We start from the raw sequence: 13,908 nt of genomic DNA, 5'->3' as shown, positions 1-13,908 counted from the left end.
CCCGTTCACCAGGGTCACCTAGCGCGTTGTGGTAGTGTTGTGGACCAGCTGGATTCCCCATATTCATCGACTGGGTAGACGAATCTCAAGGCACTTCACCCCCCCTGCTGCCTTTTGTTCGAGCAAGAAAATGGCATATCCGCAACTACACCGACAAAGATTTGCATCTGGCGTTGTATGAGAACCAGAAATGGCTCCTAGCCCCGAGGGGAACGATGTTGCTGCCCGTCGTGCCAAGAAGCGCGAGCTCGACCGCCGGTCCCAGCGCGCGGCGAGAGAGCGAACCCGGACTCGCATTGCACATCTGGAGGCCACCGTTCAGGCCATGGCACAGCAGGAATCGAGCGGTACCATCGCAAGTCTCATGGACCAGCTCGTCGAAACGAGACGCCAAAGGGATGATCTGTCTAGATTGGTCTCCTCGATCGAGACGAGCGTTCACGCCCACCGGGAAGCTGAGAGAGTCGCGGCGGAGGGCGCCGAACAACCGCGGCCGCCCCAAAGCAACACGCATGGGGAGCAGTGGCCCGGAATGGACGAGTCGGCTCTCCTGCAGACGCAAGATCTGCCGATGGAGATGCTCTCACCAAGCGCCATCATGGACCTGACGCCCCTTCCGTCCGGCGACGTCTTTGGCCTCCCTACTGCTGACTTTCTGGATCACATACCCTCCCCAGAAGCTGACTCGCTTCGACATGGTGAGCTCGCCGAACTTGAGGCACCCCGGGTTCCTGAATTCGTCATTGTGCCAGAACCAGACAAGCCATGCGACTGCACTTCGCCTGGCGTGCTACCAGGTCGGTCTCCGTCTTCCAACCACAGCATCTGGCGCACGGCCAATGAGGCCCTCAGCAGTCCAGGGCTTCTGCCCGTCCAGACCTTGCGGCACGAAGACGGCCTCGGCGAGGACATTCCAGTTCAGGTCATCTTGGAAGGTTGGGACGCGGTCGAAAGCGCCCGAAATGTGCCGCCGCTGTGGAGAAAGCTGCGCCGGACAGACGAGCTTCAGTTCAGCAGCTGCGGCAAGGTGGAGCGGTTGGCGATACTGTTGCTGATGCATACGCTCCTGAGATACCAAGCGGAGCCCACGGCGGATCAGTATGCGAAACTGCCGCCGTGGTATCTGAGCAGGTATGGTATTTCCTGAAGCTAGCCTTGCGAATTCTCTTCTCTTCTTCTGTTGCACGTGGAGCTAACCCGAAAAGACCGTCGCAGTCATTGCCGCACTCGTCGGCCATTGACTTTTTTGTGTGGTAATGCAATCTGTCCCTCTCCTCGCAAGAAATGAAAAGCAGAGGCACAAAAAAGGAAAGCACGATTGTATGCTAAGTTTGATCCCAGGCCCGGCGTTAGAGAGCGCTTCGTATTCTCGCAGCACCAGTACTGCTCCGACTTTTTCTGGAAGGTGTTCGCGGACAACTTTCGGCTGCTGTGGCCGTTTGAGCTGCGGGACTGTTACAGGCGGAACCTGCGGACAGGGCTGTATAGCATCTCGCCCGACTTTTCCGAACGTATACGTGATATCCAGGCCTGGGCGATGGCGCCGGACTTTTTTGTGCACTTTCCGGAGATGTATGCGGACATTCCCGTCTTTCAATCTGTTCCAGCAAGTGTGACGTCGTGTTGGAGGGGCGGGCGGTCGAATGAAGGGCAGAATTCTCGGCGCCTCAAGGCGATCGACTATCAGGACGGGGATGAAGGCGAGAGTGCTCAGGGTGACGGGCAATTCGTCCCAGAGCAAAATGTACAGAGGGGGGCGAGTCTTTGGCTATGATCCGAGAATACGCGATGCCTGGCCGGCATGTAATATGAATCCATCGTCTCGAGATACCTTGGTCGCATGGGCCTTGGTCACCCGTGCACATGCAAGCAGACCACATGTTCAGAAAGGATGTTTACACGGATACTCATGTTTTGAAATTACTCTTGTTGTTAGGTACGACTCAATTGTGAGTGTTTGACAAGATCATCAGCCCCCATGAACACTTCTACGCAGGCGCCATGACGTCGAATGAGACGGCCGCTTACTGCAGGTCGTTGATCGATAAACGCTCTGCAGCAATTAGCAACTTTGAGCTTCAAAGCCAGCATGATATTCAGAAACAATTTCACATACGAAACTCTAGACCATCATATGTGGAGGCTCCCCGCACGTTGCGAACAAAGAGACCCGAGGTTGACGCCGGCTCTGGGTGTTTCTTGGCCTTACCCCGCCGCACCATAACACATTCGAACGGACATCATTGGCCGCCACGATGACCATTCCCATCCCTTGGCATGACTCTGGCGCGCTGACTCCGTGGCAGAACGCAATGACTGCTCCAGACACGTCTGGACAGTTGGTTCCAGCCGATGGCGGCTCTGACAACCAGCATTCAATGATTATCCCCCGCAACGTACCCCATGGTTTCCCCAGAGTTACCCCGCAACATGGGATGATTTGACGATCTCATGGACTGTTTTCGTAGCTATGATGTTCAAACTAATGGTGAAGACAGTCTTGGCGGTCGACCTACAAAAGAGATGGCCATCCCAACCGTATTCTCGGGACTGCAGATCACACAAATGCGCTGCTGCTTGACAACAGAGAAGCAGCACTCGCATTTTCCTCATCCAACACAACCGCAACCGAAACTCTACTGCCATGGCGGCGCAACAAGCTCCAGATGGCCTTCGCACGCGCCATTCCGACGAGGAGTCGGGCAACTACCGTGTCGAAGGAAAATTCGAAGGTTCTGCGCATGTGGAGGATGCTGAGAAAAACAATATTGCCGCTGTCAGCACGCATGGCCTAAGTCCAGAAGAACAAAAGAAAGTCATGTACGTATTGTTCATGACCCATACAAGCTGTGCGAATTGTAGCTGACGGACGACATTGTAGCCGACGCATCGACGTTCGACTCCTCCCAATTCTCGGTCTCATGTATTCGATCTCGCTGATCGATCGCACAAATCTGGGCCTAGCTCTCGTTGCTGGCCTCCAAGAAGACCTGGGGCTTCACATTGGCAATCGATACACTGTTATAGTCATGGTGTTCTTCGTAGCCTATATGTATGGAAGCCTTCTGTCGCCTTGTCGAGCGACGCTCTGCTGACCTGTGTCTAGTCTGTTTGAAATCCCTAGTGTAAGTGTTGAAGAGCAAAACGAAACGACACTGAACTAACTCCGCAGAACCTCATTCTGCCTCGTGCTGGTCCAGCAAATTGGCTTGCCTTTCTTGGTGTTGGCTTCGGCTCCGTCCTACTCGGTATGGGGTTCACGAAACACTGGGGAACCATGGCGCTCTGTAGAGCGCTTCTGGGTGTACTAGAAGCGGGCTTCCTACCGGGTAAGTCAAATTTGCTGAAGTAAATTACCAGGGAATGGTGCTGACAATTTCAGGTTGCACATATCTCATTACGTGCTGGTATACCCGTTTTGAGGTTGGAAAGCGACTATCGGGATTTTGGATCATGTCCGTTGTCCTCAGTGCCTTTTCAGCCATCTTTGCCTATGTTCTTGCTTTGCTCGACGGAAAAGGCGGACTCGCTGGTTGGAGCTGTAAGTATTTCATCACTCTCAAGGTCATCATGGAGACAGTTGCTCACGCCACCAGGGATCTTCATTATTGAAGGTGCAATCACTATCGTTGTCTGCGGATTCGGCTGGTTCATCATTATCGATTTCCCAACAAAGGCTGGCAAGTTCCTCAAGCCAGCCGAGCAGGCATTCGTCATTGAGCGCATCAACAACGACCGAGGCGATGCCGAGGATGACGGTGTCAATGCCCGCAAGATCTTGAAACATCTCAAAGACTGGAAGTTGTACTTTTGGGCCTTCAACCTCATGTCTTCGACCCTGCCAGGCTACGCTTACTCGTACTTCTTACCCATCATCCTCCGAAACGGCATGGGTTTCAGTCGCACCAACTCGATGCTTCTCAGCGCCCCGCCGTATCTCCTTGCCGCTATCATGGCTTTCGTGTCCGGCTGGCTCGGCGACAAGTACAAGATCCGCGGACCGATCATCGCTGTGCATCAGGCGATCACTGCTGTGGGCATGCTGATCACCGTCTACGCCGAATCGAACGCCGCTCGCTACTTTGGCGCGTTTCTCGGTAGGTCCTACCCGCTTCATCGCGGCGGGATATCTATTTTAGCAATCACTGACATGTCGCAGGCATCGGTTTCTTGCAGTTCTGCGTTCCCGGCGTTCTGACGTTCCAGGCCAACAACATTACATCCCACTCTAAGCGAGCCGTGGCTTCAGCAACGTGCCTCATTGGTGGCGGTGTCGGAGGCATCATCTCAAGTGTGGCCTTCATGGCGAAAGAGAGCCCGCACTATACCGTAAGTACTCCTGCTTTCTGGCCTAGCTTTCTTGAGCTAATCGTGAACGACAGACCGGTGTGTGGACCACGTTCGGCATTTCAATGACCAGCATCTGCATGATCATCATCATGGATCTTTACTTCTGGCGGCTCAACAAGGCTGTGAAGGCAGGGACTCGTCTGAACGAAGGCATGGCAGGGTGGTTCTATACGCTCTGAGGTAATCGATCGAAGCTGGAACAGACAACCGCAGAAAAGGGCGGGTGAATAAATTTACAATTCACTGCCATCTTCTGAGCTGTGGGGTTGAGTGACTTGGCATCGAAACATTCGTGGCGGCTTCCGTGTTATGTCTGATGAACAGCTACAATGACCAGGCTACGTGACCACTTGGATGCTGGAAGTTTTGCTAGGTAAAGCCAGGTTTAGAGTGACAGTCCGCCATTACGAGACTCTTCTTGGGTCCTATTCAGTCTGGAAATCTCATCATTTCATACCTGGGTACCTAAATCGATGATCATACTATTTGATGCGTATCCCTGTAGACCTTGAGCGGGCTTTCCGGCATGATTATCCACTCGGGTGTTGACGACGGCTTGTATTCAGGAGATCTGCATACGATGAAACGACGTGATTCGGAGGACCCAGTCTCTCAGTTCAATCGGGATTCCGAAATTGGAGATAGCCAATTGGTTCGGACCCGCCATACCCGGAAGGAGCCCGGAAGCACTCCGAGAAGCCACGCCCACTGCCCATGGTGCTTAGGATAACCATTTTCATCCAGACTAAGCTTGCCTTCGTCAAGTAGAGGGCCTGTTCTTTATCTCATCATCTTGCTTCGTGCTGAGGTGGCCTGCCCTCTTAGTTTGGAAAGAGCCTTGACGTGATGCACCTCGTAACATTGATGTCTGCTCAAGTAGCGTCGAGAAAGAGATGATCCGGAGGCCAAGCCTACCTAGCCAAGAGACGTTTGTCTGCTGCCGCGTTTTTCTCTGACATGAAGAGCATTGTCGCAAATCATTTCTTTCGCAGGCGCCAGACCCCTGATGTCCTCAACGCCACCAACCTCTTGCTCACGCAAATCGGGTGCAGTGAAAGTGAAGCCGTGCTCAAGGATGTAGGCTTGACCAGAGTAGGCATTCATAACCACGGCTTAGCGCTATTCCCCACACTTGGTGGGCTAAGCTCAAGAGTCTGGGGACATTTAGCGGGGATAGGTGGTGGACGACAACGTGGGGGAAGACGAAACTTTCTTAAATGATGCGATTGCCGAAGCCGTGAACTATAAGACGTCTCGATGACCCTCCAAGATTCGAAGGTGCATGCTACCACTAACAATCTCGATCAGTACAACGCGAACGAGCCACGTCGCTTTCTATGATGGGTTTCAGATCAGAACATGTCGTTGAGCCCTACGACGGGGACCATCAAGACAGCCGCAATGACGCCGTCCTTGCAGCGACCGCTGCTCTTCCACCTGGCCACGCTCATGAAAAGCTGACCTGGGCTGATCTTTGGGCGAACAAGCGTGTTCTGAGCTTTTGTGGGTGGTCTTTGTTGATCCTGGCGATGCATGGATCCTGTGGAAGAAACCGACCGCTAATAATGTCTCTAGGCCTACTCATCTACCTGCTCCCAATCAATTTTGGATATGAAGTCGCAACGATTGGAAAGCTTCTCGCCGTTGTGCCGTTCGCCGAGCACTTTGGACATGAGGTCAATGGCATTTACATCATCTCCGCCCAAAATCAACAAATCCTCAATGCTGCCGGCACCATCGGCCTCTTCGTCTCTGCATTTTTTACCGGTATCATCAGCGACTACATCGGCCGCAAGCGGACCATCATCATCGCGTGTGTAGTTTGCTCCGGTGGAGTTATCCTCCAATATTTCAGCACGTCCATCATGATGCTCTTTGGGGGCAAGGTCGTCGCGACGCTCGGCTTCGGTCTCGGCCACTCGCTGGGACCTGTGTTTGTCGCCGAACTGGCCCCCGTCAAGATGCGCGGTGTCTGCTTGGCGCTCGTGGTATGAACAATTTACCTCCATCGCCAGGGGAGAGCAAGACCGTCTGACAGAGTCGTGCAGAATACCATGATCGTTATCGGCCAGTGGCTCAATTCTGTCGCCGTGCTTGGCAGCAAGCACTACAACAATGACATGGCGTGGCGCATCCCGCTCATCACACAGATTGTTCCGCCTGTGCTGCTGCTGATTGCACTCACCATAATTCCAGAGTCACCCACTTGGCTCATCATCCACGGCCGCCCAGATGAGGCTGCTAAGTCTTTCCGCCGCTTCAACGGTCCTGCGTTCGATGTCGACGCTGCCATTGCCGTCGCCACCATCGCAATGGAGAAGGAGAAGGCTGCTAAGAAAGAGCAAGAGGGAAGCAGCTGGATCGAGTGCTTTCGTGGCACCAACGGCCGCCGAACCCTCATCATTGTCATGGTTTATCTTTCCCAGCAGACGATCGGTGTCAACTTCATCAGCGGCTATCTCACATACTACTTCCGGCTCGCTGGTGTAAACGATCCCTTGGCCATCGGACAGGCTGCCTACGCCATTCAACTCTTCGGGAACATGTGTTCCTGGCCACTTGTCGACCGCCTTGGCCGCCGTCCGATGATCGTCGGCGGTGTCTTCATCATGACCGCCCTTCTTCTCGTCATTGGCGGCATCAGCACAATCGGTTCCCAGGCTGCTCTTAGCGCAACTGTCGCGTTCATGTGCATCTGGGGCTTCCTTTACCATGCCACTCTTGGGGCTGTAGCCTACACGGTTGGCGGCGAAACGTCCAGCGTTCAGCTGCGTCAGAAGACCTACAGCATCAACATCATGTGTTCGACTGCCGCGTCCTGCGTCGTCTTCCAGGTCATGCCCTACCTGCTGAATACTGATCAAGCCAACCTTGGCGGGAAGATCTGCTTCATCTTCTTCGGCCTGTCGTTGCCCATGTGCGTGTTCCTGTATCTCTACATGCCTGAGCTCAAGGGACGGAACTATGCCGAGATTCAGGAGATGTTCAACAACAGGGTGCCTGCGCGGGGTTTCAAGACTTACGTATGCGATGTTAGCTTTGCTGGGGTAGCTGACGACAAGAAAAGCCCGGAAGTCTGAGTAGCGAGGAATCACATGTGTGAGCGTTTGGTTCTCTACCCGTGGTCGCGATTCTGAAGTAGTAGTATCCCCGAATGCAGCAGCAAGTTTAAATGTCAGCAGTTGTAAGGTTTCGAACGCATCTGGTCGGTGAAACGTAGGAAGAAAAAAGGGCTCCCTTGCTCCCTCCGCCGTTCCCGGCAAGGGAAGTTTCTATCGAAACATCATAATGGGCTCGCGATATTGTTCGGGTTTTGTTTATGACGACTACAGGATTTCAAATCATAGTCCTCCGGGCCTAGTCTGAAAGCGAGTGAGGGGAGGTTGGACGGAAGAGGCTCAGGCTAGTGGTACTCCAAGCTTCCCAGTGAGCTGTGGAGCTGGGAACCGCGGGCGGCATTCGCACTCGGCAGGGTGAGAAAGCAAATCGCATTCGGTCCATGCTAGCGCTTTAGAGGAGGTTGCTACCATGGTCACAGAAGCAACGACTTGTTCTGCTGCATGTTATTTTACCACTTCTCGATGGTTACATTCACGATTCCGACGGACTAACACAAGAGTGAAACAAATAAATGGACTGACCTCCTGGTCCATGTCAGCAATCATGATGTGTACTGTCCAGGCTTGAGATATCTCTACGCCAACCAAGAAAGGCCGCCAAGCCAAGTGTGCGGCCATCAGGCCGCACACGCTTTGGCCTCGCCGGGCCCTCCGTACCGGACCAGGCCTCCTACAAGCCCCTGCTCATAGGACATGTCCGGACGAAGCGCGTGTGGGGTCACGTTTTGACATCAGATGGGGTAGATCTTGGACCCCTGGCCCGATTTGGATGGTATCCACCAACATTGGCTGATCAAACCATGGTTAGGGTCGAGCTCAAGCCCATTGACCATAACAAGATCTCACTCTCCGCGGGTCAAATTGCAAGTAAATGACTGAGTACGCTGAAGCTTGCACTATACATGTTCTGGTCTTGACCCGTGTATGAGAACGTGATCGATGTTGCGGAGTGTCAGGTTCGGCACATTTGGCACACCTTTGATGGGACATCGATAACCCCTAACCCTACACGGATGCTTCCGAGCCGGGTGGAGTGAGTTGTCGGTTCCGTGAAGACGATATCCCTTGCAGCAAACTCAGTAAAGTACGCATAGTCTTAAGTTCACTAATTCAACCTAAATTCTCGGTTTCGCTTTTTTCGACCCGGCCAATCCTGTTAATGATTGTTGAGCCGAAGGGCACGGCAATCTGCACAAGAGAACCTGGGCAGGCCGGATGTTATGGTAAAAGGCTGCTACAGCATGGGAATACGCGTTGCGCTAAGGGTTGCCCCTTCAATCAAAGTCGCCTGCAGCATTTGACATCCAAGAATCGGCGTTGATGATGCTACTAAGCTTTGGGACAGAGTGACACCTGCAAGCGGACTTTACTTTGACGATACGCGATACGACGGGATCAACTCAACTCCGCCTGTTTGAAATCGTGGTGGAGCGATCATCCCACGACGCCGGATACAACATCTTGAATTCGCTGAGAGTAGGCCTATGAGCACTCATGCCTAAATTAAGCTTCTTGTCGAAGCCTTCCTCTTGACAATGCCGGCATGACCGGGCAGTGCCTAGCCCTCCCAGTCCCAGTATTGTCTTCGAGTCAAGATGAACATGGTTACGACTCAAGTCCCCCACCTATAGTTAGCGGTGTTATTTCTCTTAAGCACATGCATAACACAATGCAGCCACAACCCCCCCAGAGCAAGTCGTGCCCCGGGTGCCAGAGAGCAGGTCTTGGCTGTCCGAGCTTCACTGCGGACCCTGAGCGCCAACAGTTCGGGATATCCGCAAAGGGCCTTGACCCTGCCTCGTGTCAAGGAGGGAGGGGAGGCTGATTCCACGTTTGGACACATGCGGATCCCAGTCTTTGACCCATCCAAGCATTCTGAGGCCCACCATCTTGTTACGCTCACTGCCTCTGTCGACCCCTCAGCCCTGTGAACGTACAGGTAGGGTGAACTCCTACGTCGCCCGTCAAACCAAGCCCGCTGGCGTTCGGACCCTATCGGGACTTGGCGGGCCAGGCGCAGCGGCACCTCGGTGGCCAGGGATGACTCTCAGTATCGGCGGCAGGCAGGCCTACGGACTATGCCGTCCTGTCCTGTCTGTTTCTGCCTGTCGTGGTCCACATGTCACGACTCGAGGTCTTCGGCAAGACTTCATATTGTCTACCTATAAAGCCCAAGGAGTTCGTCGCTCAGAGGATGCTTCTTTCTTTTGGCAAGCAGCTTTCAGCAGTCTTCCGTGTTTACTTGATCACTCTTCCTCAGCTCAAGAACACAGTCTTTCGTTTCATAATTGCAGCTCTGCTTGCTACTCCTTTTTAATACACCCCAGTAGCACCAATCCCAATATGAAGGCTGGTTCATCCCTCCTTCTTTCCATCGGCGCTTTGGCAGGCTTGGTCGGCACCTCTTCAGGTGCCGCCGTTCCCGCCGGTCCGCCGGCTATCCTCAAGCCCGTTAAGCGCCCCGGAATCAAGCCTAACCATGGCCAAGGCGTCACAGTCCGCGCGGCTGCGGATATCCCTTCCGTGCCGGAGTTGGTCGAAAAGCCGGCACCCGTCATCCTGAATCCGGTTCGTCGTGCAAACATCCTTTCCACCAAACTAGGGACCTCACTCAAGCTCAAGACGAGGCAAGAGTCCGTGGCGCCAGCCAAGGAAGTCGTCCTGGGATATGCTGGCAGCGAGATGACGGCCCTTGTCGACATTGCCTTGAAGCAGCCCGCTGTGGCACTGGAGGAGGTCGATGGCATTTCCTCGGTGAAGTGCCACGATTCTTCCGTGACTATCAACTTCAGCGACCTCGCTTCCCTGCAAGCCGCCACGGCAGCCTGGCCCAAGGAGCTTACCGTCCTTACCTACTCCCCAGATGACGGCTGCAACCCGTCCGACGAGCGCGGTTGGTTCGCCCTGTCCGATCTAGTCTTTGACAATGCCAAGCTCGTCGCCACGGCAAGCAGCAAGCGCACATCCCTTAACGACGAGGGTGCTCAGGCCACCGTCAGCTTCGACACCAACCCTGCTGCGGATGCCAAGCGCGACCTCAAGTCATTGATCACGCCTGACATCATCGGCAAGCTCGCCGACCTGACGGACCTCAAGATCAACATTGACGAGGCGCGCTTCGAGAGCAAGGTCCAGATCGCCGGCAGCTTCGGTTTCAACTTCCTCGACCTCAAGGCGAGCTCCATGTCCCTCGACATCGATTACTCGTCCCTCATCGCCCTCAACCTCTCCGCGCACGTTGGCGCCTCCTACTCGACCGACGTCTTTGACTTTGAGCCCTTCACCGCGTCCATCTCGGCCTTCAGCATCCCCGGCATCCTGGACGTCGGCCCCATCGCCTCATTCGGCATCGGCGTCGAGTTCGCCGCCGAGGGCGCCGTCGACGTCAGCCTCGGCCTCCACAGCGAGATCCCCGCCGGCAAGATTCACCTCAACCTCGCCAACAGCGACAAGTCGAGCACCAGCGGCTGGGAGCCCGTGACGACCATGTCGAGCGATCTCAACGCCGAGGTCTCGCTGCAGCTGAACCCCTACCTCGACCTCAACCTCGCCATCGGCGTGCAGGCCTTCAAGCGCGCGATCGACCTCACCGCCGGCGTCGACCTCAAGCCTCAGGTCATCAACGCCTGGTCCGCCGACGCCAACTTTGAGTACAAGAGCAAGTCCGGCATCGCCTTGGCCCGTCCCGAGGGCGTCACCTGTCCCAATGGCGCCTGGTTCGCGAGCACCTTCAAGTTCGACATTGTCGCCTACATTGCCAACATCTACAGCAAGGTCCTGTATGAGTACGACCACCCTCTGTACAAGTCCAGCTGCTGGAACTTTGCGTGAGAACATGCCCTGCGTGTAGAGCAGCATGTGCACCAAAGCTCTGGTCCGAATTTCATGTTTGCGCCAGGAAGCTTACAGGATCCTGGGTAATATGGATGTGTATAGCATCATATAGTTTCATACATCTGGATCATCCTTGGCCCGTTCCTCCCGTGAGATTTGATATATTTCGACAAGTCACTTGTCTCCAATGTGTCTCTTGTAGATCATGATTCTCCTGCTTGAATCGCCTGAGCGTCTGCTTCAGGTATTGAACCGCCGTGGGCTCGTTCTTAGCTGCCGAATTGTGCCCATTCGCCCCAATTCAGGGGAAGTCCAATGTCGAGGTTGCCCTCCAACGCGTTGTCCGCCATTGTCAGATCGAAGCTGGGGTCGAAATGGCCAAACACATCCATGTTAAAATCGATCGAGTCGAGATTCGGCATGCCGTTCATCGACATGTCGAAGTCCTGTGGATCGGCCGAGAAGGCGACCTCGGGTGTCGGCTCACTGGAGATCTCCGAAGCGTTTGCCGCCGGCGGTGCTTCCTGCACGAGCGTCGTGGCGGCACGCTCCATCTCCTTAAGCATGCGCTCGCCCAGGCCGTAGGTGACTTTGGCCGAGTAGAATATATTCTTGAACCGCTTCAGAAGTTCGCAGCTGGACTTGAAGGCGTCGCGCGAGCGGGCGCGGAACATTGGCAACGCCGAGTGGCGCATCTTGCGGTACTCCACGCTGAGAGAAAGAGAAACGGCGTAGGGAATAAACGGGACGGGGCTTAGCTTCTCCTTCTTTACGGCGTGGGCGATGCGTTCTGATGCCAGCGAGCGGCGGGCGTTGGCCATTGCTGGAGGGATGCTTGAGGCGTAGGACGACTGATTTGATTCCGCACCAGGTCGGGGCAGCCTACATGATAGAATGATGACGGCGTGATAGAAGACCTCCAGTGTGGCTAGACGTGGTTAGCTCGCCGAACAATGTAAGATGAGGAAATTCAGCTTACCGAGGAGATGGGTCGGCACCTCCAGCGCGTTTGCTTCGACGATCATCGGCTCTAGTACAGGCAGCTCGACAAATGGTTTGAGATCGCCGAGAGCATGAGCGCTCGCTGCAGGTCGATACAAATCAATTGTTCTGTCAAGCCATCGCGACATAGACAGGTATAGCCGAAAACATGGCTCCTGTCGACTGAAACATTCCTCTAAAGTTGCCGCAAAGTCTCGCTCGTGAAGCAGTCGCGGCCGACCATAAGCAGCCGCATTGATTTTATCGACCGCCCATACGGCGCAGAAGAGCGTCTCGAGCGCCGGGTCACCGGTGCGCAGCAGGTGAAGGCCGAGGGTCTGGGAATGATGGATTGCCTCGGCGTTGAATTGGGCGGGGACTTCGCTCTCCTGGAGAGAGGACGGCTGGAAATAGAGCGACAGCATGGAAAGAGCCCGAATGTGTACCGTCCTGTCGACGATCAAGCTCGTCGCCAGAGTTGTGCGAATAGCACCGGAGAGAGCCTGCGAGAACTCCACAAATGACAGTTTCTCACTGCCCTTGTTATTTAGCCTCAAATAGTTCGCCATAGAGGGATCAGTAGCGGCTGCCAAGGAAATGACCTGGCGTAGCACAATGTTGGCTGGAGAATCATTGTCGGTCATGGCGGAGTCGGGTACGAGGGCGTAGATGGGATGGATCTTGCGGGTGTAAACTTTCTTCAACTGGCGGTACTCCCTTTCAGGAGGGACACAGGTCAAGCAGTGTTCTTGGACGTAGGGAAGAAGAATCTCGTCGTAGGGAATGGCAGGGTGTGGCGCCGTCACGTTGGCAGATTCTGGCGCGACTGATGTATCGTGTCTTGTAGATACCCAAACACCGACCTCGTCATTGCGAGCTGTGCTTGTGGCGCCGTCGCTGTGCGTCACCTCTGCAAACATGCCTTCGGGATTCGTGTCGCCGAGGAAGCGGCTGCCCCTCTTGCTTCCCAGAGCGTCCGAGCCTGTTGCCTCAGCGAACAAGCCTTCTGGGTTGGTGTCGCAGACGAAGCGTCTAGACGAGTGCGCGGACGGTGTTAGACCATGGTCCCCTTGGCCGTTGGGAGTGCCATCGTGGTTCCGAGTTCGAGAACCGGGGCTCTTTGAGACATCAGCGTCTTCATCGCCCTCTGTGTGAATGCAGCGCTTCTATGCAATGTCAGCAAGAGGCTCGTCAAGGCCACCAGTCTAGGACTCACCTTGCGCTTTCGGCATGACTCGCACGCTTGCTGAACCTGCTTTCGCTTCAAGGGGAGACCTGAAGGGTCGGATTCGACAAATTTGACGGTTTTGTTGGAGCTAGCCATGGCTTGATGTGAAAGGGGAAGGGCTGCAAAGCACAAGGACTCGCATCTTAGCTACGTTCACTGTTCAATGCGCAGCCGTTAGAGATGTGAAGGCAGGGCAGATGAGTGTCAAGGTGAGCTTGGAGGTGGATACGGAGGAGTTCATTGGTATAGACTGAGATGGATTACATAAGATGCTATTTTCGCATTTGACTGTCACGTGCTTGCCGTTCGACTCACCAGGTGAAGGCACGCCAAGCGAAAACAGCATGAGGAATCACCAAGACTGTACCTTCTGAGGAACTCACTCCATCCTCTCCC

General features: G+C 54.6%; 5 protein-coding genes across 5 annotated transcripts; 4 read left to right on the top strand and 1 right to left on the bottom strand.

Moving 5' to 3' along the window:
• Positions 1–190: 190 nt before the first annotated feature.
• Positions 191–1,774, top strand: D7B24_008149 (uncharacterized protein; the record flags this gene model as incomplete). The annotated part of the gene is made up of 3 exons (XM_028642243.1): positions 191–1,131; positions 1,206–1,253; positions 1,342–1,774. 3 exons carry the CDS (start codon positions 191–193, stop codon positions 1,772–1,774), a joined length of 1,422 nt encoding a protein of 473 aa, XP_028498615.1.
• Positions 1,775–2,644: 870 nt separating this feature from the next.
• On the top strand, positions 2,645–4,529 carry D7B24_008148 (uncharacterized protein; the record flags this gene model as incomplete). The annotated part of the gene is made up of 8 exons (XM_028642242.1): positions 2,645–2,820; positions 2,882–3,052; positions 3,107–3,125; positions 3,173–3,329; positions 3,383–3,541; positions 3,597–4,097; positions 4,160–4,329; positions 4,383–4,529. The coding sequence occupies 8 exons, from the start codon at positions 2,645–2,647 to the stop codon at positions 4,527–4,529; spliced, it is 1,500 nt and encodes a 499-aa protein (XP_028498614.1).
• Positions 4,530–5,687: 1,158 nt separating this feature from the next.
• D7B24_008147 (uncharacterized protein) lies at positions 5,688–7,430 on the top strand (the record flags this gene model as incomplete). The annotated part of the gene is made up of 3 exons (XM_028642241.1): positions 5,688–5,853; positions 5,926–6,338; positions 6,399–7,430. 3 exons carry the CDS (start codon positions 5,688–5,690, stop codon positions 7,428–7,430), a joined length of 1,611 nt encoding a protein of 536 aa, XP_028498613.1.
• A 2,382-nt stretch (positions 7,431–9,812) lies between these two features.
• Positions 9,813–11,300, top strand: D7B24_008146 (uncharacterized protein; the record flags this gene model as incomplete). The annotated part of the gene is made up of 1 exon (XM_028642240.1): positions 9,813–11,300. One exon carries the CDS (start codon positions 9,813–9,815, stop codon positions 11,298–11,300), a length of 1,488 nt encoding a protein of 495 aa, XP_028498612.1.
• A 272-nt stretch (positions 11,301–11,572) lies between these two features.
• On the bottom strand, positions 11,573–13,608 carry D7B24_008145 (uncharacterized protein; the record flags this gene model as incomplete). The annotated part of the gene is made up of 4 exons (XM_028642239.1): positions 11,573–12,231; positions 12,283–12,387; positions 12,526–13,450; positions 13,501–13,608. The coding sequence occupies 4 exons, from the start codon at positions 13,606–13,608 to the stop codon at positions 11,573–11,575; spliced, it is 1,797 nt and encodes a 598-aa protein (XP_028498611.1).
• Between the last annotated feature and the right edge of the window lie 300 nt (positions 13,609–13,908).

This window comes from Verticillium nonalfalfae (genome assembly GCF_003724135.2).
Source record: "Verticillium nonalfalfae strain VnAa140/NRRL 66861 chromosome Unknown scaffold_7, whole genome shotgun sequence".
Taxonomy (NCBI): domain Eukaryota; kingdom Fungi; phylum Ascomycota; class Sordariomycetes; order Glomerellales; family Plectosphaerellaceae; genus Verticillium; species Verticillium nonalfalfae.
Note: the sequence above shows the minus strand (reverse complement) of the source record. Positions and strands in the feature narration are given on the sequence as shown.